The following is a 20,501-nucleotide window of genomic DNA, read 5'->3' as shown; positions in this document are numbered from 1 at the left end:
ATCATAAAAACACACTTACTGGGAAATATTTTTTTGTATTACGTCGTAGGCCACATTCTGTTTAAACTCAATATTTCTGCATAGTTGCAGATAAATATAAGGCTACACTAATATTATTAGTATTATACTATTTTTAGAATTAGATTCCAGTGGTGACTGCGTAGGATTGTTTCGGACTCTTTTGTGCCACACATTTCCAATATCTCCAGAGCGTTGTAAAGTCCAGAAGTCAACATTTATTGGAAAAAGATAGATGTAATCATTTCCAAAATTCACAACATGTTTTTATCTAATGACATATTCTGCTTCAATCCATAATTGTTGGCCTATATTATTATAGAAAGTTATTCAAACTGAGGGTTTTGTTCGAGGATTTGTACATTTTGGGTGATGACATGAGAAAATATGGGGTAGGGGGGACTTGGAGGAAAATGGGTTGGGAAACAACTGCAGTGACACACAAAGTGCACAAGTCATGTGTTTCAAAGAAATAAGTTTATTTCATAGTGCATTACAATATGATGTTTTGTGACTTTGTGGTAATTTAGTAAATAGTAGTAAATATTTGATCCTTCTTCAGAACACGGGATCTCTTTCACAGGAAGGCAGCTCTCTATGCTGGCCCCAAGGTGGCGCTTGGATCCCTATTTTTTGCAGCAGAAGTGCTCGTGGCACATCATAGTGAGGCAGCAGACCATGCTCATGAACTCCTTGAAGTCCACACTGTTGTCCTTGTTTGCGTCCATGCCCTGGAAGATTTTGTCCACCGCCGCCTTGTCATTGGCTTGCTGCAGGCGAGAAAAGTGTGCTGTGATGTGATGATGCACAAATTCTACCAAGAGCATTCACCCTCCTCTCCATGCAATGCGCCACAACATGTACAGTAAGGCCAGTGTGCGTCCTGTTAGTTGTGCAGGACTGAGATAGAGAGAGGTCAGAGGTCACTCACCCCCAGCAGTTCTCCCAGTTCCGCCTTAAGAAGATCTTTCAGCTCGTCCTTAGTCAGGGTGTGCTGGTCCCCCTCCTTGCCAGCGTATTTACTGAAGACGTCAATGAGGAGGCTGATAGCTGTCACGGTGTTAGACATGATGATAGCTGGTTCAAAAGGACAGGAAGAGTTAAATAGTGACACATGTACATTTTTCCTCATGTCCTGGGCAAGCTTAAGGCGTAGGCCATATAGGCGGTCACCTAGGGCACCAACTTCTGGGGTCACCAGAAATAAAAAAATAATAAATTAATAAATCAATTAATAAATCAATAAATCAATAAATACATAAATACATAAATAAATACATAAATAAATAATTAAATAATTAAATAAATAAATAAATAAATAAATAAATAAATAAATAAATAAATAAATAAATAAATAAAATGCCAGTGGGCACCCTTACTCATTTTACTCAACACTTTCAAGCCAACAACATCAGGGACCAATTGTTTATTTATATTATAATAAATACAGTTATTTCTGAAAATAAAAATCTTAATTTTTGTCGTAAAACCATTGTGATGTCTGATTTGTGTTGCAGTTTATGGGGCTAGGGTTAGGGTTCTGGGGGGGTTTGAACTCTAACCCTAGAGCAGTGCCGATTGGGGGCTCCAAATCCGAATTTCACCTAGGGCACCAAAAGCGCTAGAGCCGGTCCCGCTCATGTCCCTGCATTGGTTGCACGGCATGGGTTCAGGTCAGATTGTGCCCTGTATTTTCCTCACATATCTTCAGATGACTCACTGAGGAAGTTGCTCTCATTTAATGCTGCTATGGCTCCATCTAGAGGCAAAGTCTGTTAACTTTCAGGCATATAACGGATCATGTGGCATTGTGGTCAAATTTGGAATGTTAACAAAGGACAGCATTTATATCCACGACGTGAAGGAATGTTTGCAAGGGAAGGAAAGGGAAAATGCATCTGAGTTCATGGCTCTGTTTGGTAAAACTGGAATTAAACAGATTTACTCAGTTATTTTAATAGTTATTTTTAAGACTAAGCCTTGGTCCTTAAATCCTGACATTCAAGTCTGCTTCACTATTGTGCTAGGGTTGTTTTTTTCCTCTTGATACACTTTAAGTGGCTATGACAAAATATATACATAATGCATGGTGATTTTATTCATTAAGAGCAGCAGGTAGTGGCTGACATCATTGCTTTTGTCTCTGCCAGTGTTTTTCTCTGGGTTGTCCATGGAGCTGGATAAAAATAAACCCTAGGTTTCCACCAGGGCCCAGCCACTCTTATTTCCCCTCACAACATATTCTCTGTCGAGTGACACAGGACATTGTTATGGCAACAGCTTAATCTCTCCAGGTAACACAATTGAACTACAGGTAAAGAAGCAGGTCAAGACTTGTAGTAACTTGTCCCAGTAGTGAATGCTGTATGTCTGGAAAGTTTTTTTTTTTCCACTGACTCCACGGACCCAAGAGAGTTCAGTTCTGGTTGCATTCTGGATCACGTGGTGCTGTCCCCTCTCTGGGGTGTGGTGAGCTGAGGAAACTGTGGCAGCAGAGGGTTCGTAAACAGATGGGAATTGTGAAAGGGTAGCCCAAAGCAAGCACAAACCACATGAATTAAAGCAAGTTTGAACTTGTGATGCAATGTACATACTGAATGTACAATGCATTAGGAAAAGGGCATTCCAGGCTAAAGGAAGTGGCATCGGAGCAAAATGAGCAACGTCTGTTGCAACGTTTGTTTCCCAAGCAACGAAGAAAAGTCATACCTCAACACCAAAACACAAAATGCAACACAGAGCTGGCAACTTGGTAACTTTGCAGTTGTGTTTTACACAAAGAAAAATCACAGAAATTACATTAAAGGTGCTGCATTCAAAAGAATTCTCTATTGGAAAAAAAGTTTTGGTGCATTTTTTAAAGTCTGTAACTGAAAAATAAAACAACAAAGAAAACATTGTTCAGGTTTTTTACTCACCGAAGTTGATCTGTAGAGATTTAAGGAAAGTGGAGAGTGAAAGTCGGTCGTGCTGTAGCGATGGGAAAGGATGCAAAGGATGTTTTATACACCACCACACCCTTCATCCCTCCCTCCATAATGCTCCTTTCATCTCCAACCACTCCCACTTCTCCACTCGTGGCTTCTTACTTTTTTAAATTTCCCAAGTTGTTCTTTAAGAAACACTGGATTTATTATTGTTGCTTAGAAAAGTCAACAAACAGCTGAAGATTATTAATGCTGGTTGTTAGGGAGTCTGCTAGGAGCCATTTCACACTTGATGTGTACAATGTTTGTTCTGATAAGCAGGCCTATAGTTTGCATTCAGATGGGATTTTCAAAATGCTGAAAATAAGCATAATTTATCACATAATGTTATGATCTCTAGATTGCATTTGAACCTGCAATTATTGCTGTTAAAACTGTGGCATGCAATATGCAGAAGAAGTATATAGTAGCAGTGTGCTGTATTGTCTTTTACAAAGTGAAAAGGGGATGTTTTGTACTACTTCAGGCTTGTTACAGCTACGGTATAATTTAAGCCAATTTAGTCATGTAACAGTTTGGTTTTTTTTAAGAAAAAAAAGAAGCTTTTTTTCATGCTTTGATGCAATTTAAGGAGTTTGGGATTTTATGTTTACTTCTAGTTCACTTGTTTCTTTCCAGATAACAATTACTCTTAGTAGAATATTAACTGTTATTATTAATTATTTATGAAATGGATTTCAGGGAAACATCCTAAACTTGATTTTATTTGCATTTTTCTTGTTCATTGAAGATGTTTTGCATGCTGATGAATGCAGGGATACAGCAAACACTATGTGAACTGAATCACTTTTTGTAATGATGTCACAGCTGCTTCATTTAGAGGTCACTTTTGTTAATTCCACAATATAAGAAGAGCCACAATTTGTGTAAAACACTTTAGCATAGACCCTTGCAAAGAACACATCTCTCAAGACTCTTGATGGCAGGGTCACGAGACAAATGCTGGAGCTGTTTTCAGAAGTCTTAAAGGGGAACACCACCTACATTTTCCATTGCCTAAAAAAAGTTCAATCAATATTTGTGAACATGAGCTACTCTCTCTCAGAGCCAGAAACCAGAGAAGTAAGTCTCAAACTTGTGATGTCATTGTCATATATCATAAAGAAGGGTATAATTTTATGATTTTATGGACCCACAGAATATTTGTTTTCTTTTTTATACCCAAATGAGCTTTCGTCTATTGTAGTGATCTCAGTTGTGAAACAGAAAATGTTCCCATATACTCAGATCATTCCTCTGGGTGCTCTCAGTGTCATCTAGAACATCTCTCCCCATTCATCGTCTATGGAGCAGCTCCACACTTTATACTTGATGACATCACAAGTTTAAGTTTTAGCACTCTAGTTTTTGGACATGGGAAAGAGTTGTTCATGTTTACTAATATTTTTGGACTATCTTAGACCATAGGAATAACATGTATGAATTTTGAAAATGGCTGTAGTTCCTCTTTATGTCGTCTTTTTTTCTCCCCCCAAAGAATTAACTTTAATCACATTTTTTTGCATTATGAATCATAATTTCACTTCCACTTCCTTGTTTAAGTTTACAGGTTTGTAATACTGTGCATGCCTCTGTGCAACACACCCCAAATACATTTTGATAATTTTTCTGACTTTTCTAAAGACGACAAGACCAAATGTGACGAGACGTTTGCTGCAATGACCTTTTTGAAAATCAAACCAAAGCAATGAGTTATGTATGTTTTAAGTTATATGTGGATTTTTAAAATCAGAGAACACTTTAAAGGTCTTATTGATAACATTTTTATGTAAACAAAAATAATACATCTACAGAGCCTAGGTACTGAATGAAAGTATGGATTTTCCTGAAAAAAATTATTGTGATTGTGAATTAATCATTTAAAAAATGTTGGCGGGCCCAAAATTAATGTTTTATTTATCTCTGTGGAAGATACCTGATGTTTGGTTCCCACTTTTAACAAGGCTTGTGAGCCAAAAGTAAAATAACGTTAGGGTCACATGGTATCCCTGGGTCGGCAGTTAGTGTGGATAAAAACATATAGTGCCTGGCAACGACTTGTTGTGAAGTAAATGCAATGGAACGGGGGAGGGAGACTGCAAAATCTAGTGGCTGAATGTTATCAATAGCACCTTTAAATGTATATTATACTAACTAATTTGTTGTTTTTTGTACATATAACTGACTTGTTTCTATTTTTATTTAATTGTTTGAGATGCACATGATTGCAGAATGAAAACATTTGGGCACAGTGACTCACTGAGGGCTGATTGTTTTGGTCCTGTGTGGGTCCTCTCTTCCTTGCAATTTTGTGGTGGAGGCTGTGACTCATAGTCATGTCCCTGAAGCTTGTTAGTCATGCTGCAGAGACTAGAAATCAGAGACATAAAAATTAGAACTTGGGCATTTCTAAGCGCGTGTTTGTCTCAATGTGTGTGTGGTCTGTTGCATGACTTTTAGTTAGATATGAAAGATCTTTTCCTGTCTCTCTTCTTTGGTCAGGGTACACTTGTTTTGGTCTCTAATTAACAACTTCAATCAAAGTTTAGCAAAGTGGAGATCATAGGTTGGAAGTCAAGTCACTGTTACCAACATTCATGTACTCTGCAACTGAATTTATGATGCAACCTGAGACTTTTACATTGCAGTGTCCTTGTTTCACTGTGTGGAAAACTTTGGGCATGTGAGTGAGTAAGATGGGGAAGGAAGAAGATAATAAAAAAGTTTGACCAAACAGGGAGGGAGTATCCATGGAAACCACATTCTGTATTATATCCAGCTGTGATTCATATGAAACTATTTGCTGGACAGCTGGAGCGGTTTTAACAATTTATACTTAAAAAAAAAACACTCATGGCCTTCATTATGATTACAGTTACACTCTTATGCCATCTAGTGGTCTAGCAGAGGTACATTGTAGAGAAAGCATATTTTCCTGGAGTGTTCACTTGCAGACATGAGTCTTTCTCACAACAACGTGATGCCCCAACCAAACCCCAGACGCCCTATACTACCACCAACAGCACTTTTCAATTTAACACCCACCCAGGGCCGTATAGCCATTTTACAAATACTGCAGTCATGATGAATCCCCACAATACACCCCACAACACCCTCAGAAAAGTTTGACCAGAAACCAATAAGAAGGTTGCTGATTTTAAAGATATGATTTGGATGTTAGGCAGCATGTTAAGGCTTTATCAGAGAGACACAGTAAAGAGATGACAGGAAATGAGGAGAGATAAAGAGGGTGTTGTCTAGAAGGTTTCCTACAATTTGAGAAACTCCCGCGAGATGGTTAAAGTGGAACTACGCCCATTTTCAAAATTGGCATTGACCTCGAATGGTTAAGGTAAAGATAGGTCGTCGGGCAGCGAGTCTTGCATGAGTTTTTGCAAGTTTCTACAGGCTTTTGCAATTTGTGAGTTACCTTCTAGACACAACCACAAAAAGATGGGGAATGACAAGGAGCAATGGACCCATAAAAATAACTAGCAAAGCAAAGCACTGGCTCACATCTAAGTGACAGCAAAAATGAGACAAGTATAAAGTACTTTGACATTTTTCATATCATCAGCTGTAACAAGATCACAATAGTTTGATGTCATTTCCCAAAGCAGCAGCAGCAGCAGTAGCAGCAGCAGCTATAAACCGGATGCTGGAAGGGTTTGGCAGGTTCAGAACATTGCTGTTATTGTTTAACAGATTGAATTGTCCACAGAGAGGCGCTGTGTGTTTTAAAGGGAGGTGTGGTATGCATCCATGAATGTTTGCTAATCTATTGAATCAAACCAATACACACCTTCACTGTGTATCAGCTGAGAAATATTAACATTGTGAGAGTGTGCAGGGTTATTCCAACTGACAAAGGTTGTCGTGACAAAGGGAATTAGTAAGTCTCCTTGCTCGAGGCCCTGTTCAGACCTGGTATTAACATGCGCTTGAGGGAACAAGCTGGGGTCTGTTCATTGACCTCATAAGAGGTTGTTATCTTACTCCCTGCTTGGAGAGAGTTTATCATCTACACAAATAGTCATTGTATTGTTTTAGGCCACATGATAAACGTACAGCATGTACAGTACATATCGATGGATTCAGTGCATCTCACACTCAACTACAAAGCAGGGATGTTGAGAAAACAGACAGCAAAGTGGGAAATCCCGGCTGTAAACTCATCTGTGGGTCACATGGGCGTGGTGCTTGTGTAAACTGAGGAGTGAACACACACACACACACACACACACACACACACACAAACACACACTCAGAGCGCTGTAACCTAGCAACTTGGGTGTTTGCCCTGTAACCATGAGCACTGGTAGGCCACAGAGCAAAGGCGCTGTCCAAGGAGGTGTGTGCACTGCAGACTAGAGAGACTTTTTCGCCCCGAGTTTGGCCTTCCAGGCAGGCCTTCCTCTGGCGGTAAAAGTTCACCGGGATTGGCAGACCCTGACCGCAACCGTGGGCCAAACCCTAAATTACACAAGTCATATCTTATCCATTTATGACTAAAACATTTGTAATTTGTTAGAGCTTGTCAGTGAAGAAGGTGCTGCCTGGGAGACCTAATGTTAGAGCTATAAAATTTCAGTTCAGGAAGAGTCAGAAGGAGGGGTTCATCCTGTTCGTCCCTCTGGTGGTGTCCAAGTTTTACCAGACATAAAACATAATGAAAAGAATTTGGTGGAAACAGTGGTGCACCAACCCGCTGGGCCATGTGACTCAGAGTCGTCTTGCTCAATCAAATCTAATTGACTATAATGCAACAAAGTTTATTCAGTAATAACGCCCCCGATCACCTCATGAATGCATCGTAATTTAGAGAGTTGCAACATCAGCTTCACAGAGAGGTGTGTTTGTAACTGGAATATTCGGCAGATTCCTCAGAGCAGCGATAAGCAGGACTTTATCAAACAGAGAGGGAGAGGTCCGTCTGCACTTTCACACTCAGCAGGGGAGTATATATTACAGGTGGGAATTGCCTCATCATACCTAGTGTTGATGGTACAGTTGCCAAGGGAGGCAGTACACTTGTGATCTCTGGGATGAGCTTCTCCAGGGCGTGAAATTAGCACAAAACAATGGATGGGAAATAGCAATGATCATTTTTAATATTTATACAAGTAAAAAAACACTGTATAGAAACTCAAAGAAGCAGAGGTGCTTTTATATTTAAAGTAGGGCTGTCAATCGATTAAAATATTAATATTAATCGCATGATTATCCGTGATTAATCGCAAATTGATCACACATTTTTTTTTCAAAATGTACCTTAAAGAGAGATTTGTCAAGTATTTAATACTCTTATCAACATGGGAGTGGACAAATATGCTTGCTTTATGCAAGTGTATGTATATATTTATTATTGGAAACCAATTAACAACACAAAACAATGACAAAATATTGTCCAGAAACCCTCACAGGTACTGCATTTAGCATAAAAAATATTCTCAAATCATAACATGGCAAGCTGTCAGTGTGTCAGTGTGCTGACTTGACTATGACTTGAAAGTGTCATGACTATGAATTTAAAGAGGACCTATTATGCTTATTTTCAGGTGCATACTTGTATTTTGGGTTTCTACTAGAACATGTTTACATACTTTAATGTTCAAAAAATGTTTTATTTTTTGTCATACCGGCTGTGCTGCAGCACCTTTTTTCACCATCTGTCTGAAACGCTCTGTTTGAGCTCCTGGCCCCGCCCACCAAAAAACCCAGTTTGCTCTGATTGGTCAGCTGGCCCACTATGTTGTGATTGGTCAACCGAACCAAACTCTTTGGACTCCTATCAAGCTCCGCTGTAACTAGCTTTGTCTGAGGGCGTGCCAAACTAGCCACTAGGCAGGTATTATGCAAATGTGTTACTTGGTGACATCACTACGTTTCGGAAGAAAAGGCGGGACTTCAAATCCAGGAGCAGTGTGTCTGTGAGGGAGAGTAACTCCCTTTGGTGTGGACTTTGGGCTTTGTAACTTTGCAGACCTTTTACATGCACAAAAAACTATATAACACATTAAAGGAAAGGGAAAAAGCACAAAAGCATCATAGGTCCTCTTTAAATGAGAGAACATGTATGATAATGCCTAATATACAGTAACAGTAGTACACACAGAATAACCACTGGACACAACGTGTTTGAAATTCTTCAGTGTGTTTAATGAACAAAACAATCTTTACAAAACTTGAAATGCTTTTTGGTTTCTTCTCCTCTCTATCGTTTACTTCTTCGCAGAAGCCGTCTTCTTCATGTGCATCTTGTAGCACTGCTCACAGGCAATGGAAAGTCCAACAACCAGAGAAACAAACTCCTCGAAGTCCACCTGGCCGTCGCCGTTGGTGTCTAGGTCTTTCATGATTTTGTCTACAGCAGCAGGGTCCTTCTGAGACTGGGTTAAAGAAGGGGAACATCAACAAGAAAACTTTGGGTTATATACCGTATTATGCGATAAGGGATATAATTAAATTCTTGACACTGTGATTGTGTACATTACATGTTAGTCACTTCTCACCTTGAGGAAGGTAGACAGCTCGTTCTCCATCAGCTCTCTGAGCTCTCGCCGGTTGAGTGTGCCGCTCTTGCCATCCTTAGAGGCGTAACGGTGGAACACCTTGATGAGTGACTCCATGGCGGTCTCCAGTTCTGAAGGCATGGTTGCTGAGATGGGTTTTAGACTGAAAAAGTTAAAATAGAGAAGAAATTGTTGAATATGATCAATGAACCAAGACCTCAGAGAACTTTCATGAAAAAAAAAATGGAAAAGACTTTGATTGTTTAGTGATACTTGGTGATAAACTTATCAAAAGTTCTACTGATGAGCTTATCTAAGGATTTGTAAGGGCGTGGGGGAGGTCAAAAGCCAGGGAGCTGATCCTCTCTGTGTAAACAGCAGCCTTTCTTTGCAAGAAACAAATGTCGGATTGACATTTCAACTGAGAAAGCATTCCGTGTCTTGGGTGAAATAAAGGTCAGACTCTGTTCCGCAAAAGAGGATAGCTCCATTGCATTTTAGGAGAACGCAATGGAGCCCAATGACGGCATAGCAACACTCTTCTCTTCGCTCCAACGCCCTAGTTCGCACTGATGAGTAATACTCATGAGAAGCGAGAGGCCTGTAATTAGGTTGACAACTAAAATTGCCACTGAATGAATGAACCTAATGAATGATGAATAATCACGAACCATTCTGAACACTGTAGAGTTGCAACAGTTAAAAAAGGAGAAGTGGGAGGGAAAACTGGGGCTGTGCGTTATTTGTGTAAGAGGGAATGGAAAACTTTAGCTGAATGAGGGAAAAAAAGTGTGCAGATGTGGTGGTTGTGTAGCAAAATGAGAGGCGACACTATAGCCACAGAGTACACGTGTGTGTACATGCCCTCAGTCCAACCACACCCTTTGTAGTGTACATATAGGCTACATGCACTCAACTGTGTTAACAAAGAAACAACACTGGAGTAAAATGTGATAAACTGGAGAGTTTTTTAGTGAGTGCTTAACAAAAGGTATAAATATTCTATGAAAAGAAACTAGGACAATCATATGAACGGACGGCATACTTTTTCAAAAGATGTAAATAAAAATAAAAGCCTATGTAAAAGCAGCAAAATTGAACAAATGCTGTGATATACCTAGACTGTATAAGAAACACACAAAAATCATTAATAACCAACATTCTTCCCTTCAGGACAACTTTGATGAGCAGATATAATCTATCCAATACATTCCAAGAGGTTGTACCTGCAGAAGAGTTATCATAGGATTTATGTAAACCCTGATAAAGCCAGTCATACAAGTACAGTTAGTTACCGTTAGTTCTTACCGTGCAGGGCTGGGACGTAGTCGGCAGAGGAGAGGTGGAGGAATGTTCAGAGGTCGGGGAAAAAGTGCAGAAGAGGGTTTTATAGTCAGGCGCCGCCCTGACTGTTGCTGTGCAGTGTGAGTCAACCTGTGGTGTGGACAGTGGACTCTGTCGAGTGGAATAGTGAGACTGGGCTGGTCGGACGGTGGTGGGCGGTAACTCCATACTGAAGTAGTCTAATAAACTTGATATTAGATCTGGGAGTGGTTAGACTGACTGACTTCTCTTCCCTCTTCACAATATTACAGTGAAGCTGTGAAATGAGTAAATAAATAGATGTCACTTTATAGAGAGTCTAGACTGATCTTCATTAGTAATATAGCCTATATATACTGTAAATAAATAGGCTAATGAGCAACCAAGTAGAGGATTTCTTAGCAGAAAAGAAGAGATCCTGCGGGACTAACGTCAACATGATGGAATTCATGAATGGGGCTTAATGTAATCAGCAGTTCAGCCCATCAGTATAGCATGTTACCACACAAAGTCCCTCAGGGACTGACAACACATGCAGTCAGGTGATGCAAATGTCAAACACTGAGTTCACGGTGTTATCTAAACAAACAAACAGATCCCATTCCACCACTTAATCCTCTATTTTGAAAATGTTTTTTGCAAGAATAATTTACAGCACATAAGAGAGACTGCAAGTGTTTGTACTTTCAGGGTTGTTCATTTTATTCATCCTATAAAGGCAGTGGTAAAGAGTAACTAAGTACATTTAGTCAGGTACTGCATTTAAGTAATTTTGAGGTACTTGTGTCTTTATTCAAGTATTTCTGTTTTCTGTTACTTTCTTCTTCTAAATTTCACTCCACTACTTTTGACTACATTATATGCATTTGATAACTTTAGTTACCAGTTGCTTTCCAGATTCAGAAAATTAAAATTAAATATAAATTATGATATTTTTAGATCAATAAACCAATGACATCAAGGTGATATTCACAAGCGACCCAGTGAATAAAGTGGATGATTATATATATAAATAATGTATATATATTTGCTTAAAAGAGAACAGTCTTATTTCTGTATTATTTCAAAGTACTTTAGATAAAGGGTTAACAGCCCCCATACAGCTAGATCATCATTTTGTAAGATTACCTACTCAATATGTGAAAAGATTATATTAACATTTTCAGATACATTTTTATTGAACTATTTCTAAATATATTTTATAAAATATTTGTATGCATATTTTTATAAATCATATATATAATGTATATTACGACTGTCAATATACATTCTACTACATACATACTGTCAATATTTAATCGTGATTCATCGCATGATTGTCCATAGTTAATCACGATTAATTGCAAATTAATTGCACATTTTTCATCCATTCAAAATGTACATTAAAGGGAGATTTGTCAAGTATTTAACACTCTTATTAACATGGGAGTGGGCAAGTATTCTGCTTTATGCAAATGTATGTACAGACGTAGGCAAAATCGTTGGCACCCTTCCGTTAAAGAAAGAAAAACCAACAATGGTCACTGAAATAACTTGAAACTGACAAAAGTAATAATAAATAAAAATTCACTGAAAATTAACTAATGAAAATCAGATATTGTTTTTGAATTATGGTTCAGCAGAATCATTTAAAAAAACAAACTAATGAAACTGGCCTAGACAAAAATTATGGTACCCTTAACTTAATATTTTGTTGCACAACCTTTTGAGGCAATCACTGCAATCAAGTGATTTCTGTAACTCTCAATGAGACTTCTGCACCTGTCCACAGGTATGTTGGCCCACTCCTCGTGAGCAAACTGCTCCAGCTGTCTCAGGTTTGAAGGGTGCCTTCTCCAGACTGCATGTTTCAGCTCCTTCCACAGATGTTCAATAGGATTTAGATCAGGGCTCATAGAAGGCCACTTCAGAATAGTCCAATGTTTTGTTCTTAGCCATTCTTGGGTGTTTTTAGCTGTGTTTTGGGTCATTATCCTGTTGGAGGACCCATGACCTGCAACTGAGACCAAGCTTTCTGACACTGGGCAGCACATTTCGCTCCAGAATGCCTTGATAGTCTTGAGATTTCATTGCACCCTGCACAGATTCAAGACACCCTGTGCCAGATGCAACAAAGCAGCCCCATAACATAACCGAGCCTCCTCCATGTTTCACATTAGGTACAGTGTTCTTTTCTTTGGATGCTTCATTTTTGCGTCTGTGAACATAGAGCTGATGTGACTTGCCAAAAAGCTTCAGTTTTGTCTCATCTGTCCAAAGGACATTCTCCCAGAAGCTTTGTGGCTTGTCAATATGCATTTTGGCAAACTCCAGTCTCGCTTTTTTATGATTTGCGTCCTCCTCGGTCGTCTTCCATTAAATCCACTTTGGCTCAAACAGCGACGGATGGTGCGATCTGACACTGATGTACCTTGACCTTGGAGTTCACCTCTAATCTCTTTGGAAGTTGTTCTAGGCTCTTTGGTTACCATTCGTATTATCCGTCTCTTCAATATGTCATCAATTTTCCTCTTGCGGCCACGTCCAGGGAGGTTGGCTACAGTCCCATGGACCTTAAACTTCTGAATAATATGAGCAGCTGTAGTCACAGGAACATCAAGCTGCTTGGAGATGGTCTTATAGCCTTTACCTTTAACATGAAGGTCTATAATGTTCTTTCTGATCTCCTGAGACAACTCTCTCCTTAGCTTTCTGTGGTCCATGTTCAGTGTGGTACACACCATGATACCAAACAGCACAGTGACTACTTTTCACCCTTTAAATAGGCAGACTGACTGATTACAAGTTTGAAGATACCTGTGATGCTATTTACAGGACACACCTTAGTTTAACATGTCCCTATGGTCACATTATTTTACATCTTTTCTAGGGGTACCATCATTTTTTGTCCAGGTCAGTTTCATTAGTTTGTTTTTTTAAAATGATTCTGTTGAACCACAATTCAAAAACAATGTCTGATTTTCATTAGTTCATTTTCAGTAAATTTTTATTTATTATTACTTTTGTCAGTTTCAAGTTATTTCAGTGACCATTGTGGGTTTTTCTCTCTTTAACGGAAGGGTACCAACAACTTTGCCTACGTCTGTATATACTTATTATTGAAAATCAGTTAACAACACAAAATAATGACACATATTGTCCAGAAACCCTCACAGGTACTGCAATTAGCATAAAAAATATGCTCAAATCATAACATGGCAAACTGCAGCCCAACAGGCAACAACAGCTGTCAGTGTGTCAGTGTGATGACTTGACTATGACTTGCCCCAAACTGCATGTGATTATCATAAAGTGGGCATGTCTGTAAAGGGGAGACTCGTGGGTACCCATAGAACCCATTTTCATTCACATATCTTGAGGTCAGAGGTCAAGGGACCCCTTTGAAAATGTCCATGCCAGTTTTTCCTCGCCAAAATTTTGCGTAAGTTTGGATGCGTTATTTAAACTCCTTCGCGACAAGTATTATGTTATATACAAGCTAGTATGACATGGTTGGTACCAGTGGATTCCTTCAGTTTTCTTGTTTCATATGATGCAAGTATCTTAATGCCTTAAAGAAATTAGTGGCGTTAAAATGAAATTGCTTTAACGTGTTATTATCGGATATATAATAATATATATATATATATATATATATATTATTTAGATACATTTACCAACTGCAATCTTAAAGCGATGTACACATTAATGCATCAATAATCATCATCCAATATTAGAATTAATGTTATTCTGAAATGGGCTATTCTGCAAAATATGTCCCTTTTAGTGCATGTGCACTGTGTTATTGCTACTTTGACCACTGTATAAAGCTCTTAGGACTGGTTTGGTGAGTTCACTTTAATAAGTGAATGAGTGGGCCCTCTTGTGGTTGAAATGTAGTATTACAAACAGACACTGGATTATCAGTAAAATGTACTTAAAACATCAAAAGTAACAGTACTTATTATTAAGAACATAGGCCTATCAGTATTATGTTTTTATATATTAGATTATTGTTGGATTATTAATAATGATGCATTAATGTGCAAGCATCATTTCAATGTCATAGCTGGTCAAAGTGGAGCTAATTTATACATTCATACATTTATGACTCTGCATTATATTTTTTTAAACTAATCAATTATTTATTTTTTATTTATTTATAATCTTAATCTGAAAAGGAAATAAAGCTGTCAGATAAACATAGTAAATCCACATTTCTACTGCAACTGATTGAGCAGATGCCTGAATAGAGCTCTAAGCGCGTCATCTTGTGGATTAAACTGGTAATGCGCCTGAGGACCTGCATATATTATAGTTTCTACTGTAGCTAAACATTATGGTTCATGGATATTATATGTTTATATCATTTATTTGTTCCCATATGGAAAACACAAATACCCAGAGTTGCTGTTGTTCTTTCTTTGCTATGTAAACTCCAGTGATGGGAAGTATAAGTACATTAAATAAAGTACTTTATTTGAGTATTTCCATGTGATGCTATACTTTATACTTCTACTGACAGCTATAGATACTTTGAAGATTTATACATACACAACATTGGACTCCGTGAAGAGGACCCACTCCCTATGTAGATATGAAGGGCTCATTCTAAGCTAACGAAAACACGACAATTCTTAGTTTCAGGTGATTATATACTAATGAAAACACACTTATGAATATTATATTCCATTTCTGCCAATAGATCCTTTAAGAAAAGCCTCCCTACTTCCTCCACCCATGATAAACTCAGACTGCTGTCAGGAGTCTTGTGATTCTTCTCACAAAAATTTACTGACAACCCAGAGAGTGTTTCTCGCCTCACAAGCTCTCTATTCACTCCAACCTTTACATATTAACCGTGTGCCCTGTGGCAACCCAGAGAGTGTTTCTCACCTAACCAGCTCTCCATTCACTCCATACTCCACACCCAAAGCACATTTGAGGATAACAACCATTGCATATTATGCTCCTGAGGTGTGTTTGGTTATGTAAGATCTATTCTGTTTGTGTCATGGCCAAAGAAATCCAACTTAACTGCACAAGCTTAACTGCACAACTACAAACTAGAACACAAGTGTTTCTTTAATCCTAGTCTGCACAAATCTTTGACGGTGTTTGTTGCGCTGAACCAGACTGACAGATTTCAGCTTGGACATGTAAGCTTCACAGCGTTTCTGCATGCCTGGTTCTGATATTGCAGAAGAGAGTGATTTACAAAAATATACACAATATTAAGTAACTGCTAATATGCTAAGATTTTTGTAATCTCATATAGGGGAGAGCGGGGTCAGGTGCGACGGTTACGACATGACCCTTTTAGCAAGTTTCGCTGTTCAGACCTGGTATTAACATGCGTCCTCAGTGATCGGATCACAAGTGGACAGCTTTAAGTATGTCTGTTCACATCTGGCATTAGAATGCGTCTCCACATGTGTCTTAAATGGCAACTTGTGATCTGATCTCACTTCCCCGAGAGAGAGCGAGCAGGCGGTCGAACGGACGGGTCTCAGGTCCGTGCAAAGCAGCGGAACAAAAACACCAACACATCTCCGACAATATGATAATAATGCACTTTGTGTGCCTAGTCTGATAGTCTGTAGATTATGTAGCCTATAAACAACATATATTTTAATGAAATACAGTTGTACCGACAGAAAACAGTAGAGCACAGAGGCTGTTTCCATGCTGACAAGAGCCCATGTCTGCCTGTCTGTTCACCTGAGGAGTGCAGTGATACCCGCAGATCCCAGCTGGACATCGGTTGAGTAGGCGCTCCCTAATGTGACCCAGGACGCATTCGCGTACACACTGCTAAAAGATAGTGGCCAAATGTGGCCCAGACCACCTCTGAATGTGGTCTGAAAGATCCGATCTCCATGCGTCCTCAATGCGTCTTGAGCACGTTCAAACCTGTACTTAGAGCTGTTCACTTGTGATCTGATCACTTAGGATGCATGTTAATGCCAGGTCTGTACAGGGCCCCAGAAAGCAACTATGCCATTCACCGTGCTCATACTCAGCCACACCCTCTTCACTTTCAACCTCAAAGTGGAGACCTTCTCACTGTTCCTCACATTTTATTCACAGTTTTAATACAAAAAAGATATTGTTGGAAAGCTTATTTTCGGACCTATCAGTTGATGTGTAAACTGTCTGATTTTTTTGTTGGTAGCTAGCACAGGAGAGTCCAAAGTGTGTCTGCTCTCCCTGGGGCGGTTGGGACAGTAACCGGTTGAGACGGTATTGTTTATATAGTTCCTGGCAGCCAGTCAGAAATCCTTTTTCAAATTCAATATTTCAGTAAGTAATGAAAATATAATAAATTTACAAATGTTTTCTTTTCATCAAAGAAATGTGTTAACAAATGATATGGTAAATATAAAGTGTTCAAATTAGATTTTTTTTTCTCCAATTTAAATTATATATTTTTTTAGCCCAGATCAAGATGTCCTAACCATCTCGGGGAGTGAACATTTTGGAATATTCACTCATTGTACATTTAACAAAATCGTGTCTTTCAAGTTTGGGTTGGGCTAAAAAAAACTTGATAAATTGATAGCTGTCACCTGTATCTGTTCAAGGATCAAACTATTTTCAGTAGTGTTCAAGCAGTCTGTGAGTAATGGAAGGTTATTTGGTGTCGAGACAAAAGTGTCCCAACCGACCCCGCTCTCCCCTACGTACAGTTTGACTGCCTATTTGCACTATAAATTAATCTCCTAATGTGGACAACCATCTCTCCATAAAAATATTGTTCTAATTGATGGCCACAGTTGAATTGCTGAATGTTAAAAAGATGAACACTGAATATGAAATACTCTACTTTACCCCAATAACTCTTGTCAATCTTTATCTCATATTAGGAACGCATCAAATCTCAACTAAATAAGGTCATAAAAAAAGCCTCCCAGGTGTAGATAAATGCCACTAAATGACTGTTTAGCAGTCTCAGAGTTACGCAATTTCTTTTTAACTTCTAAAGACTTGAAAGACAGGATTTTTTTAAACACCAAGGTGTGGCAGAGTCAGGGAGTGTCTCCGACATGCTCCTCTATTTAAACCCTCACACTCTGTCCTCTCCTCACTTCGGTGGACTCTGCTTTTGAATCCAGGTAGGAAGGAAATTAGTAGAAATGCATACAGGTGTTGCTTTTCTTTTATAACAAGGCTTTTCAGTAAACTTTATACCTGTTTTTCTTGGATCATAACTCTTTAAGAATTAAAGTCAAAGTCTTGTATTTGAAGAATTACTGTATTGCTGATGGTATACATGGTTTCTGTTTTCAGGTTCTTGCTTCAGCACGGCTGCCTTTTGACAGGTGCGTAAATATGTTCAAGAGAAATCTTTAAATCCAATTCTTCTTCTTCTTATTACACTGACATTATGATTGTTATTGATGTTATTATGATCTGTCTAGATCCTCTACACTCTAAAAATGGGAGATCAAATGACTGCTTTAGAAGTGTCTGTGGTTACCATGTTCGGCGTCTTCATGAAGCACCAAAATGCAGAAGGAAAACTGACCAAAGAGGAGTTCTCAACAATGGTGAAGTCTGAACTGAGTCATTTTTTCACGGTGAGGAGAATCATTGTACTTTTTTTTAACACTGCATCATTCTGCAAAGTTTATCACTAGAATTAATTAAATATTGACATGCATTAGAACATTTCACATATTTAGTTTGAGAGTTCTGCAAAGCACCCCACACTAAAAGCTTATAAATCATTTAAACCTTTGGCACACGGCAGGAGCAATGCTGATTATTTATATTTATATAATTTATTATAATGCTTTTTATTTGTTTAATTTCTTCAGATATTGAAATGGCTTTGATGAAAAAACAAAATACCTCATGACTTAACAAATAAATAACTCTTTACTTTGTGAAATATGACACAGTGGGTGAATATATTCCCTTTTTTCCCTTTTGTCCTCAGGACGACACAGAACTATTCTCCAACATCGACTTCGACAACGACGGGTTTGTGAGCTTCAAAGAGTTCGCCGTACTGGTTTGTACAATTGCCGAATGTCAATACGAAGTCCTCCAAAAGGCCATGGAGGAGCAGCAGAAAGCATAAGAATAACCTGTAATGAACATGTAAAGCACTATTGATGGGAAATAAACCATCTGACCTATGTGGTTTCATATCACAATAATAAATAATAGTGTTTTTGTTCCAATCTTGCCTGCTTGTTTTTTTTTGTCTTTATTAAGGCTGTCAATCAATTAAAATATTTAATCGTGATTAATCACATCATTGTCCATAGTTATTTGAGATTTGTTCAAATCAATCGCAAATTAATCACACATTTTTATCTGTTCAAAATGTACATTAAAGGGAGATTTGCCAAGTATTTAATACTCTTATCAACATGGGAGTAGGTTAATATGCTTGCTTTATGCAAATGTATGTGTAACACCATAGGCTCGTGATATGAGGAACATTTTACACAATACTCAATATAGTGTTAAGAGCCTTTAAACTCCACTACTTGGTAAAACGGTGAGAGAGACATCTCATTGTAAAATAAATCTGTCTAAGGTAAACTATGACTCTCACTCCCTTTAATATCTAATGAGAGGCTAAGGGAATAATGCTGTTCTTAATAACAATATAATCAGAAAAATATGAAGTAACTTATGCAGTACAGCTCATAATGAGAAATAACAGCACAAACACAGTATCTCATCTTCAACCTTGTATTAACTGAATGCAGGTATTTCACATATCAAAATGCAGGATCACACGATATGAAAAATAAAGTAGAAAACAAAACAGAAAGACCCAGTGTTACGGCCTCTCAAACAAACAAAGGCTCTGGAGAGACTGAAGCATATAAAAGGACGCCAAGAGACAGTTGTGTGAGAATAGTACAATCAATTTATTTCAAATCAAGACAAAAGTAACTATCAAAAATGTAACTGAGTAAACAAAAGGTTGGAGATCCCGGTTAAATGGATAAAAGAAGGAGAAGTCGCTGGACCAGCCACGCAGTGGGCCGTCAAACCCAGCTCATCCCTCTAAACTCAAAAATGTCTAACGTAAACCAAAAGCACGAAAGCTTAACTACCGGAGATCTCCAGCACAAAAACAAAGTTACAAACTAAATGCTGGGAAAAAGTAATCTAAGGTCAAAACCAGAGTGCCAGAGTGTGCGCCATTACACAACGTTCCTCCCACCTTTTCTTCCTCTGCCTTAATCAGTGCACCGTCTCAGGTGAGCTCCTCTTGAAAAAAAAGTAGGTCGGAAGGGAGGGAAGTCAGAGAAACAAAAACATGCCCACAACCGTGTGCCCTGTGGCACATTAAGGCCCACACGTAACACCCGGGGAATTTAGTCTTTAGTCTGTTAAAGCTTCAGTAGGCAACAATGTTTTGGCATCATTGGGCAAAAATGTCTATAATAACCTTTCAGCATATTGTAATTCAAGTGTTCTGAGAGAAAATTGACTTCTACACCTCCTCATGGCTCTGTTTTCAGGCTTTGCTCCGGTTGCTGGGCGGTACTTGGTATTTCCTCAACTGATCTCAAACATGGCTGCCGGGTCACAAACTTTCTCATTTTACAGCTAAACAGCACACTAGAAGATATTTCTGAAAACATTTGAGGCGAGAAATAGGCATTACAGTAACATAATATTGATTCATATTTGTTCAGCGCTGCCTAGTTCCACTGAAGTTCGTGAGTGATTT

At 38.5% G+C, this 20,501-nt stretch overlaps 2 protein-coding genes and 1 long non-coding RNA gene across 4 annotated transcripts; 1 reads left to right on the top strand and 2 right to left on the bottom strand.

Moving 5' to 3' along the window:
• Nucleotides 1-476: 476 nt before the first annotated feature.
• LOC119504021 (ictacalcin-like) lies at nucleotides 477-3,082 on the bottom strand. The gene is made up of 3 exons (XM_037796105.1): nucleotides 2,937-3,082; nucleotides 950-1,095; nucleotides 477-788 (listed from the first exon to the last, which is right to left on the bottom strand). The coding sequence occupies exons 2-3, from the start codon at nucleotides 1,085-1,087 to the stop codon at nucleotides 645-647; spliced, it is 282 nt and encodes a 93-aa protein (XP_037652033.1). The 5' UTR covers nucleotides 1,088-1,095; nucleotides 2,937-3,082; the 3' UTR covers nucleotides 477-644.
• Nucleotides 3,083-9,120: 6,038 nt separating this feature from the next.
• s100a10a (S100 calcium binding protein A10a) lies at nucleotides 9,121-10,962 on the bottom strand. Of its 2 annotated transcripts, none has more exons than XM_037793718.1 (3): nucleotides 10,805-10,962; nucleotides 9,497-9,659; nucleotides 9,121-9,373 (listed from the first exon to the last, which is right to left on the bottom strand). In XM_037793718.1, the coding sequence occupies exons 2-3, from the start codon at nucleotides 9,635-9,637 to the stop codon at nucleotides 9,206-9,208; spliced, it is 309 nt and encodes a 102-aa protein (XP_037649646.1). In that variant the 5' UTR covers nucleotides 9,638-9,659; nucleotides 10,805-10,962; the 3' UTR covers nucleotides 9,121-9,205. The 2 variants fall into 2 exon arrangements, with proteins under 2 accessions (XP_037649646.1, XP_037649647.1); XM_037793719.1 differs by having other exon boundaries at nucleotides 10,792-10,921.
• Nucleotides 10,963-17,801: 6,839 nt separating this feature from the next.
• Nucleotides 17,802-18,991, top strand: LOC119503446. Its single transcript, XR_005210316.1, has 4 exons — nucleotides 17,802-17,913; nucleotides 18,089-18,120; nucleotides 18,220-18,378; nucleotides 18,741-18,991. It is a non-coding gene; the product is annotated as an uncharacterized LOC119503446 (long non-coding RNA).
• Nucleotides 18,992-20,501: the final 1,510 nt, after the last annotated feature.

The sequence above is a fragment of the Sebastes umbrosus genome, chromosome 15 (genome assembly GCF_015220745.1).
Source record: "Sebastes umbrosus isolate fSebUmb1 chromosome 15, fSebUmb1.pri, whole genome shotgun sequence".
NCBI classification, from domain to species: domain Eukaryota; kingdom Metazoa; phylum Chordata; class Actinopteri; order Perciformes; family Sebastidae; genus Sebastes; species Sebastes umbrosus.
The sequence above is the reverse complement of the archived record's forward strand: the minus strand, read 5'-3'. Positions and strand labels throughout refer to the sequence as shown.